At 35.9% G+C, this 11,311-nt stretch overlaps 2 protein-coding genes across 2 annotated transcripts; both read left to right on the top strand.

Annotated features, from left to right (window-relative positions):
• Positions 1-540: 540 nt before the first annotated feature.
• Positions 541-2,429, top strand: LOC142242853 (poly [ADP-ribose] polymerase-like; the record flags this gene model as incomplete). Its single annotated transcript, XM_075314371.1, has 3 exons — positions 541-1,113; positions 1,168-1,324; positions 2,307-2,429. Coding segments are annotated over 3 exons (853 nt in total), but the record flags the coding sequence as incomplete, so codon positions are not given.
• A 4,818-nt stretch (positions 2,430-7,247) lies between these two features.
• On the top strand, positions 7,248-10,272 carry LOC142242852 (uncharacterized). The gene is made up of 6 exons (XM_075314370.1): positions 7,248-7,373; positions 7,446-7,602; positions 7,719-8,102; positions 8,288-8,538; positions 8,878-9,903; positions 9,967-10,272. Exons 1-6 carry the CDS (start codon positions 7,248-7,250, stop codon positions 10,270-10,272), a joined length of 2,250 nt encoding a protein of 749 aa, XP_075170485.1.
• The last annotated feature ends 1,039 nt before the right edge of the window (positions 10,273-11,311 follow it).

An 11,311-nucleotide genomic window follows, 5' to 3' on the forward strand; every position in this document is an offset into this window, starting at 1 on the left:
TATCAGTGCATAAAACTTTCTTGTTCAATTGTAAATTTTTATACCCCGAGAGGAAATCAGGATTAGTAAAATTCCATACCTTATTTTAGTTAATGACCTATTTGTAACTGCTTGTTTTTTTTAATGAAACAAGTAAATTTTATTAATTTAAACAGAAATTTAACTTCATAGAAAGAAATTGGCTAAACTAAAATGATGAATTTTTCCTTTAGTTTCGAAGACACTTTTCTGGATGAATTTAAACAAAATCACACACGTCAAATTTAAAAATTTATTTTTCCACATTAAAATTGTAATGCTTTCCACAACGTCAACGTTGTGTTTTTTGTATGATATTTGGAAAAGAGAGCACCTCTATGTCATTACCATCACAAAAAATTTCCACTATACTATTTCATATTTGATAAGTGTTTCCCTGTAGTTTACTTTATCTTTGATCGCTTACCATTGAGACTCATAAATATTGCCTATTAGTAACAGGAAAAATGTAAGACTAATTAAATTCCGTTTCTGCTTTGTTGTTTCTTTCTTTTGACATAGGCCTAAGATCAAACGCGAACGTCCACCACTTTACAATTTAATCTTTGCTCACATCGGATTAAAAGACTCTGAAAAGGATTTGAAACAACGTCTTGCCAACCTTGGTGCTAAACTTGACGCAAAGATAACAGAACATACTATTGCGATATTTTCAACACCAAAAGAAGTTCAACGCATGACAAGTCGCATGGAAAAGGCCAAAGATCTTGGAATTCATATTATACCTACAGACTTTTTGGATAATGTGGAATCAAATAGAGCTGCGGCTATTAGTTACATCAGCAGCATGACATTGTGCGATTGGGGTAAGGATCCCGCAGCTAAAATACCCCAAGATGAGCCAAAAAGTATAAAATCGAAAAGTATTTACACGAAATCAGTGCCAAAGTCAATGACTCTAAAGATAAAAGATGGTTTAGCAGTGGACCCGGACAGTGGTTTGGAAAACGTTGCTCATGTCTACGTTTCTCGTAATAAGGATAACTACAATGTTGTTCTCGGCAGGGTGGACTTGCAGAGTAATAAAAATTCATACTACAAAATCCAAGTCTTAGAAAGTGACAAAAATGAGAAGTACGAAGAAGTTAAGCTTCTTAAATATTTCACTATTTTCTTATTTTTTTTTAGGTTTTGGGTATTCCGATCATGGGGAAGAATTGGAACGACTATTGGAGGAAATAAATTGGATAGTTTTCCAACGTTGTACGAAGCAATCGAATCGTTCAATTCCATATATTTAGATAAAACCGGAAATCATTTTGAAAATCGTGCTAATTTTATTAAGGTAAGTACACAAAACAAATGGATTTCACTTCATCGATTTGCAATTAAAAATTTAATTGACTTGTCACGAAGTTGATTAATTTTTTAATTAGTTACATTTAAAAATGATTGGTTGAGAGGATGCAATCTTCGATTAGAAAAAAAATGTGGGCTTGTCAAAGCTTCCCACGTAACTCTTTCAACGCGTTCAAACCCGTTCAAATTATAAAACATCTTGTTTTGTCTCTATAATATCAAATGAATTACCTTTTATTATTGTATTTATGCATTTGTTTAAAAAAAATATTCTAATATTGAAATAAAAAACACCACATTTGAGGAAAATAATCGGCTTCGGCCGATTATTGCTTTTTTTTGTCGAACATCGGCTTCGGCTTTGGCCAAAAAAAAAACGTACATATAATATTGTTCTAATCATTATTACATGTGTTGATTAGAACAATATATATGTACTTTCCAAAATTAACAGGCACTTTATTTTACAAGTCTTATTCTTAATACAAAAAAAACACGTACATTTTAACCACCACGTCGACAGTTAAAGGTTAACCTTGTAGCTTCTCACCGCTTCAGCCACAATATCCTAATGAATCCTGTTCAGATCTGCCTAGTACGCTGCTTGCAGCGCTAGAAGTACATACATCAACCCTTACATTCCTGGGTGTTTATCCATGAGATAACATCCCAGCAAAAGCAACGTCAAATAAGTAGTGAAGATGTTCTTTTTGGATCCGGAAGCGGTGCAAGTTTGGCGCAGAAGCGATGAATTTAACATGGGCTTGTCATAGGACGGATGTCCACCATTTAAACAGCCGTTGCACTGAATTTGCTTCACTTCTTATGGTGTGATTCGAATTCAGTGTTTTGGATGTGAATTGAAAAAATTTCGTATTTTGTAGTTAAAGAACATATTTGGGATGACATTTTTGGAAGGCTTTTAAAGTTGTGCATTTGGAATAACTTCCATTTTTGCTGGGATAAAGGTGATCCTAGTGTGTGCTGCGGAAACATCCTATCGCAGTTGTAAGGACTGCTTCTGGCATGTTTGTATGTTATTCCACTGCTCTCACTTGTCTGAGGCGTCCACACTGGTGCTGCAAAGGTAGTTAACAAGGTTTCTTTGTCCACACCAGGCCTGTGGGTCAGAGTCTGAAGATTTTGCTAGAGTCGGAGTAGTAAAAATTTTGCTCGACTACGGCTCCGGCTGAACTAATTATTCCATTGCGTTATTCATTCAATCAATGTACGGTGTGACTATAAATGAAAAGCAACTTTCAATTACGGATATAATTTTATGTTTCCTAGAATGTTAGACAAGCAGCTGGGCTGAATCGATCCATTTTAATGCCTACCAACATAATTTTTTGTTTTTGAAATATTTCGACCAATCGATTTCATTTCTTTAATTCTATTATAAGACCATAACCTATATACGTATGTCGAACATTGGCACAAGATGTTTTTTTCAATAGAAGATAGATACAGTTCCTATCTATCAGACAGGATTTTTTCAAAAATCTATTTTTATAGAAAATGTTGTCAAAATGTTATTTCTATTGAAAAATTTTTTCAATCATTTATTTCTATAGAAAACTTTGTCCAAATGTTATTTCTATAGATATTTTGGTCAAAATTGTATTTCTATAGATATTTTGGCAAAATTTTATTTCTATCGAAAATTTTCTCAAAATTTTATTTCTAAAGAAATTCGAGTCGGAGTCTGAAGATTTTGCTAGAGTCGGAGTAGTAAAAATTTTGCTCGACTCCGGCTCCGGCTGAACTAATTATTCCATTGCGTTATTCATTCAATCAATGTACGGTATGACTATAAATGAAAAGCAACTTTCAATTACGGATATAATTTTATGTTTCCTAGAATGTTAGACAAGCAGCTGGGCTGGATCGATCCATTTTAATGCCTAAATACCAACTGTTTAGCGTTGTGCTAAAAATTTAATCAGTATTGTGATTGTAGGTATTGCTATAATTTTGCCCAATACTGTAAATAGCGGTTTGCTGATTGACATTTCGATCAGTGTGTGAGTGGACACCACATTGTCTCACTGCAGTTGTTGTTGTTGTCCATTTGCTGAATAATGAAAACAATGACGATTGCAGTGACGTTTGATAAATTTTCAGTTCAGTTCGTTGTAATCGTTTACTTAAACCGCATCCCCCCGTGACCGTGAAAAGTTGAAAAAAAAAACAAAGTAGAAGTTTTTGATTAAATAATAAAAAGACCACAGTGATTTGATACATCTGAAAAAAGAAACTTTATAAAGTAATATACTTACCAAATAAAAGTGTACATAAAAGAACGTTGAAAAAAAGAAAAAACAAAATTACTTTAAAGACAAATACTTACCAATAACAAAACAAAACGATTTAAAATCAAAACTGTAAATTAATTGCCGTGAGATATTTAAGAAAGAAAAAAATAAAATTGAAATAAACCGAAACGTTAGATCTTAACCTAATATTGCCCCTGTTATTGCACAAAAAAATTAAAATTGTAAATATTGCACACAAAAATTTGTAAATGAAGTGAATTGTATATTGCTGTGAATTAATCCATACTTACCTTAAACATTGTTACTTACCATATACCATAAAAATTGGAAAAAGCTGAACATTATATTTGCCTTATACTTACCCTATACTTACCTTAGAATTATCCTATACTCGTGAAATTGAACCAAAACTACATTCTTGCACTTTGGCATTCAAAATGAAAAAATAAGGTTTGAAAACAAACATTGTTGGTCCATTCGAACCGAATTGTGTAAAAGTAAATAATTTAAAATTGGACAGTGTGCTTTGTGGAAATTTAACTCAAAAAATAAAGAGTGTCTCAAAACATTTTAAGTGACAAATCAAATTACAAAGTTTGTAAGTGAAAGTCAAACAAATTCAAAAACATTCAAAAACATTGTGAGGTTCGCCAAGATCAATTAAAAAGACAAAATAAAAAACGAAATCAAGTGTTAAAGGAAAATTTTACATTTAAACAAAATTTGAAAACATAAATAGCGGTTCGGTACGGCAATAAATATCGACAACAAAATTTGAGAAAAAAAGGAATTTTCTGGAAATTTGGTGAAATTTTTGGAACCGTTACAACAGTAATATTTATTCAGCCACACAACATATACCAGCTACAAAATTACGTCTTAAAAAAAAAAAAATCGCGACTTTTTTTCGAATTTTTTGTGCGAAAGTTTCACTTTGAGAAATATACGTATACTTACCCCTGAAAAAGTTTTTGAACACCCACACAATTTTGAAAACTACAATACATACTTACCCTTGGAAATTTTGTGTAACCATTTTGGGGAAAGACTCATACAAATTTATTCTACGGAAAATTATATCTTGGAATACCAAAAAAACATATGTCAAAGGTCGAAACTTGTTGTCTGACTTTACGGTGGTCATATACAAAATAACCCAAGTCTTTTTTATTGAAAATCAACTCGTTTTTCCTGAGATAATTTAATTGATATTTTGAAGTTCATTATTGACGGCTATTGTGAATTTCGAACGTTTCTGTCATTATTGTTGCCTTATTCTGGAACTGACCCGATGATGATATTTCTTCTGGTTGCGACAGTTTTGTAAATTTGTGAAAGTAATTGATTATATAACGCAATTTTCGTCCTATATATACAAATACAGCGTTACTATTTTTTGCGAATAACTTGTTCGAAAATTTTTGGTAAGCAGTAAAATTTCGCATACACTTATCAGTTTGTTCATCTTTTCAAAGTTTTGCCGTATCGAAATTTTGACTTAAGACCCCAAACTGAGTAAAATGGAGAAAATTATTCGAGAGAAATTTGCCAACAGCATTAATGATTTAAGTGATTTTGAGAGCATTTATGCTGTGGCAAAAACTACTGAAAACATTCGGGAACTTGAAGCCCTAAGAGCAGAAGTTGAGACCCTATGGACAAACGTTAACAAATCATATTTTGATTGTCGCGATTACGTTCCACAAGGGGATGAACAGGCAATTGACAAATCAAAACTTCGTACCCACTATAGTGAGGCAATGTCGTCATATAAACGTGTTCTGAGTGCAATTAATGCGGATATAATCGCCTTAAAAGATCAGGTTTCCAAAGAAAAGGAAGAAAGGCAATCGTTTGGGACCCCTCCTACTAGTAGTGATTTTTCAACAGCATTAAGACTCCCTCCCTGTGACACAGACATTTTCAGAGGGGGATATTCAGCGTGGCCATCTTTTAGGGATCTATTTTCCGCCATCTATATTAACAACTCTCGACTCAGTAATGTCGAAAAACTTTTCCACTTGACCCAAAAACATCTGGTGAGGCAAGGGAAATAATTAATAATGTTCCACTCACAAACGACGGGTTTACATTGGCATGGAAAAATTTGAAAGATCGTTACGAGAACAAAAGAATGCAGGTTAATGAACAATTGAAAATAATTTTTAATTTACCAAATGTTTCTGTCGATTCAAGTCAATCGGTTCAAAAGCTGCAACGTACAGTAAATACTTGTATTCAAACCTTAGAAACATTGGGTATAGAAGTCAAGCAATGGGACCCAATCTTAGTTTATCTTTGTTCTGCAAAATTACCAAGACCCTTTCTTGAAGAATTCGAAAGTTCCTTAGAGGATTGCAAGACTCTTCCAACTTGGCATCGATTCGATATTTTTTTTACTCATAAATTTATATTATGGGAAATATAAAGCCAATTTTCAGTAGGCAAAATCAGGATAAGTCCGAAAGCCATCGTTATAAACAAGATAAAGGGAAATTTATCAATAGTTTTCAAACGAACGTCTCACGAAAAACCCAACACACCGGGGGTAAAAATAAGTTCGATTCCAAATTGTCGTCCGGAAATCAAAATCCAAACAGACAAACTTGTCCACTTTGTAAAGAAAGGCGTTTTATTCGGGATTGTCCGAAATTTATTGAAAAAACTGTGAACGACAGAATTCATGTGGTTAAAATTTCTCATCTTTGTTATAATTGTCTTTCGTCCAATCATGGCATTAAAGACTGCAAAAGCAATTACACTTGTCGGGAATGTAACATGCGGCATCACACATTGTTACACAATGGAATCGAAACACAATCTAGTAGTCATGACCCAATAAGAGACGTGCTTCGGCTCTAACAACACAAATACAGTCCACTCCAAACATGGAAAACAACATTAAAACTTTGACCCTTCAAGATGATCAAACTTGTGCGTATCATCCCAGGGGTACATTACTTTTCACGGCTTTGGTCCAAATCGAATCTCGCGGACAATTGTTTTATGCCAGAGCGATCATTGACTCTGGATCTCAATCCACTTTCATATCTGAAAAACTTAAAAATAAACTGTGTTTGCCAACTAGACGAAATTTAGTACATATTACGGGAGTTAGTGAGATGTTGGCAGAAACTTCTACAAAAGCTTGTCTTTTCAATTTACATTCTCGTCTAGACCCTAGTTTCCATTTAGAAGTTTGGGCTCCTGTTTTGCGGACCCTTCCGTCAAATTTACCAGCACATAACCTAGATTTAGCACAACTTAGGGATGTTGTCAAACTTGATTTGGCAGATCCAAAATTCTACATCAGTCAACCCGTTGATCTTCTAATTGGAATGGATATAGGGCCCTTAATTTTTTTTGGGTTTTAGTTGGATTGTTGGTGGTCCAATAATTCAAGAAAAGGTGAACAAACACCGAATTTCTTTACATAACACTGTTTCCATTGAAAATATTCTCACTCGTTTTTGGGAGGTGGAGGAAATCCCAAAAAAGATTTTGAGATCAGAAGATGATGCATTTTGCGAATTAAACTTCAAAAACACTACAAAGCGTAATGAACAGGGCAGATACATTGTGACCCTCCCATTTAAAAATTGTGAAGAGTTAGGAAATTCTCGAAATATCGCAATGGCACAATTTTTCCGAACGGAGAGGAAGTTAATGAAGACTCCTGATATAAAGGCACAATATAATCAAACAATTTTAGAATATTTGGAACTTGGACACACGAATTATTATTTGCCGCATCATGCGGTAATTAAGCCTGATCGGTTGACAACGAAACTTCGGGTGGTTTTCAACGCTTCATGCCCTTCGTCAAACAAGCGAAGTCTTAATGATAATTCGTTTACGGGACCCATTCTCCAGCAAGATCTGGTATTACAAATTTTGAAATGGAGATTCTTTAAGTATGTTTATAGTGCGGATGTCACAAAGATGTACAGACAAATTCTGCTCGACAAAAATCAGACACAATATCAGCGTATACTTTTTAGAAAATCTCCCAAGACCCCTTAGAAGACTTTGAACTCTTAACAGTCACTTTTGGAGTTAACTGTGCTCCATTCATTGCAATCCGGACACTTCTTCAACTTGCAGAAGATGTGGCAGACACATATCCGCTTGCGTCAAAAATTATACGGGAGAACTTATACGTTGATGATGTTTTAGCTGGCGCGCACACTGTTGAAGACGCTATTAAATCTCGTAAAGAGCTACTTCTAGCCTTGGACTCTGCGGGTTTTCAGCTAATGAAGTGGTCGTCTAATAATCACAACGTTATTCAAGATTTGCCTTCAGAACAAGTGCTTCCACTTAATTGGTTGGATTTATCTGGGGATTCATCAACCAAGACACTAGGAGTTAGGTGGAACATATCGGGGGATTATTTCACATTTAATCAGCCGACCATAGATGTTAGGCAAACTACACCAAAAGAGAAGTTTTATCTTCTATTGCAAAATTATTTGACCCATGTGGATGGTTAGCTCCAGTAATTGTGATAGCCAAATTGGTTATGCAGCAAATATGGCTGGACAAAATCGACTGGGATGACCCTTTAAAGACAATTACTCTCATGAATTGGCAAAATTTCGTAAAAAATAGCGGCGCTATTAATTCTGTCAAAATTCCTAGATGGATTAAATTTATCCCAAGTTCAAAAATAGAGATTTACGGTTGTTGCGATGCATTCGAGAGTGCATATGGGGCAGCTTTATATATTAGGGTCGAACTCCAAGATCACAAAGTTGAAACTCATCTGATTGCTGCTAAGACCCGCGTTGCTCCAATTAAAAAGATTTCTTTGCCCCGACTCGAGTTGCGTGGAGCAGTTTTGCTTTCTAAATTAGCATCAACAACCATTTCAAATCTTCAAATTTCAAATTACTCAACTCAATTTTGGAGAGATTCTACAATCGTGTTAGCGTGGTTAAAAAAGCCCCCCCTGTGCGTGGAGTACATTTGTGGGAAATCGTGTTTCTGAAATTTTGGAAAATGTTGGCAATGATAAATGGCAACATGTTGACTCCGAAGATAACCCAGCTGATGTGGCTAGTAGATGTTGTACGCCTTCTGAATTAGAATCACATCACTTATGGTGGCATGGGCCACTATGGTTGAAGTTACCTATAGACAGATGGCCGAAATTTGAAATTTTGGGAGACACAAATTTAGAATCAAAGACTGTGAAGGTTTTAACTGCTTCCACTTTTGAAGACCCTTTGGAGCGATTCTCTTCACTACCACGCGCTTACAGTTTTGGAGAAACACCGGGCAAAATAGATCACATCTTAGAATTTCGACCGAGGAGATAACTCCAGAAGAAATTCAAGAAACAAAACGACGGTTGCTCATTATGACTCAAAGTCAATATTTGGCACATGAGTACACGAAATTAGTAAAGAATATCAAAATTTCGTCTACCAGTAGTTTGCTAACAATGAATCCCTTTATTTACTCACACGGGGTTATGCGGTCCAACGGACGACTTGTACAGTCACCCGTTCTAAGTTATAATGAAAGACATCCTATTCTTTTGCCATATGATGCTCGGTTCACACAACTTTTGGTAGAGTTTACTCATAAAGTTACTCTTCATGGTGGTAATCAACTTATGACTCGTGTTTTGAGATCGGAATTCTGGATATTCCGATTAAAACCTTTGGTGAAGAAAGTAATACATAACTGTAAGACTTGCATTTTATTTAAACGACACACACAATCTCAGATAATGGCCTCACTTCCACCTGAACGTACCTTTCTTTCCCGACCATTTACTAATACAGGGGTGGATTTTGCAGGGCCTTTCAATATTAAGAACTATAAAACGAGGGTCTGTTTGAAAACAAAGGGCTACATATGTATCATAAGGGCTACATATGTATCATATGTGCATATGTGTATGGAAGTCACAAGTGATTTATCGTCTCAATCTTTTCTCGCTGCTTTTTCGCGATTTATTGCTCGAAGAGGTTGTCCGTCATGTATCTACTCCGATAATGGGAAGAATTTTACTGGTGCTGCAGAACTTCTCCGAAAAGATCGCCTTCAGTTTCTAAAAACACTTCAGACCCAAACTTTGCAACTGTATTCTCATAATAATCTTGTCTGGAAATGTATACCCCCTGGCGCCTCCCACATGGGCGGTTTCTGGGAAGCGGGTGTGAAATCTCTGAAAACCCACTTACGAAAATTTATTCCCAGTATGAGCTTCACTTTTGAAGAATTATCCACCATTTTAGCTCGTATAGAAGCTTGCTTGAATTCTAGGCCTTTACATAAAGCGAGCGACGACCCTAATGATTTTCACCTTTGACTCCTGGCCATTTTTTAATCGGCAAGACAGAGATATGAAACGGTCGAACGACGAGGGTATTGCCGAAATTGCCTGGCCAGGAGTCATTTAGCCCCAGATTGTAAGTCGCTCAGTGGGTGTCGCCAGTGTAATCTGCGTCACCATACCCTTTTGCATGGGGCCCCACAACTTGAAGACCCGTTGCGACCTGCCCATCTATTTGGCCCTCCAGCTTCCGTAGTGGTACAACCAGCGGCAGATGCGTTACCACCGGTGGACAATACTCCATTCAGGTGGGACTTAGTGTTCGTGCCTACTGCCATGGTACGAATTTCAGAAAATGATGTCGATCGCTAGTAAGAGCGTTAATAAGCCAGTCAACAACTATATCAAGAATCGCCTACTCAACATTTCGTCGTATTGGGCTTCGATCATTCAATTACCGTGGCCAGAGGTTTACAACCTTCAGATTAATGCCTCGAAGTACCAGTGGCACGTGGGCATTGCGAGTAAATGCACTTATTACCAATGAACTTCCGACCCGACCCTATTCTGACCCAATAATTGATGACCCTACAAGAGATCTGGCAACCGACACTCTCGCCGACATGGACCCACGCTCAAACTCCCCGATTGATCTAGAACTTGGTGCCGACGTATATCCTGCTTTGAGAAGAGATGGCCATGTGTTTACCGGCCTTGGAGACGTACATGCATATCAAACCAATCTTGGATATGTGTTCGCCGGGCCCATTAGAAACATGCCGAGAGAGTAAAATCATCATACAAATCACTTTGAGGTACACATGTCACGGGGGGGCTGGATATTTAGCGTTGTGCTAAAAATTTAATCAGTATTGTGATTGTAGGTATTGCTATAATTTTGCCCAATACTGTAAATAGCGGTTTGCTGATTGACATTTCGATCAGTGTGTGAGTGGCCACCACATTGTCTCACTGCAGTTGTTGTTGTTGTCCATTTGCTGAATAATGACAACAATGACGATTGCAGTGACGTTTGATAAATTTTCAGTTCAGTTCGTTGTAATCGTTTACTTAAACCGCATCCCCCCGTGACCGTGAAAAGTTCAAAAAAAAAACAAAGTAGAAGTTTTTGATTAAATAATAAAAAGACCACAGTGATTTGATGCATCTGAAAAAAGAATATTATAAAGTAATATACTTACCAAATAAAAGTGTACATAAAAGAACGTTGAAAAAAAGAAAAAACAAAATTACTTTAAAGACAAATACTTACCAATAAAAAAACAAAACGATTTAAAATCAAAACTGTAAATTAATTGCCGTGAGATATTTAAGAAAGAAAAAAATAAAATTGAAATAAACCGAAACGTTAGATCTTAACCTAATATTTGCCCCTGTTATTGCACAAAAA

This window comes from Haematobia irritans, unplaced genomic scaffold, assembly GCF_050003625.1.
Source record: "Haematobia irritans isolate KBUSLIRL unplaced genomic scaffold, ASM5000362v1 scaffold_81, whole genome shotgun sequence".
Classification (NCBI taxonomy): Eukaryota; Metazoa; Arthropoda; class Insecta; order Diptera; family Muscidae; genus Haematobia; species Haematobia irritans.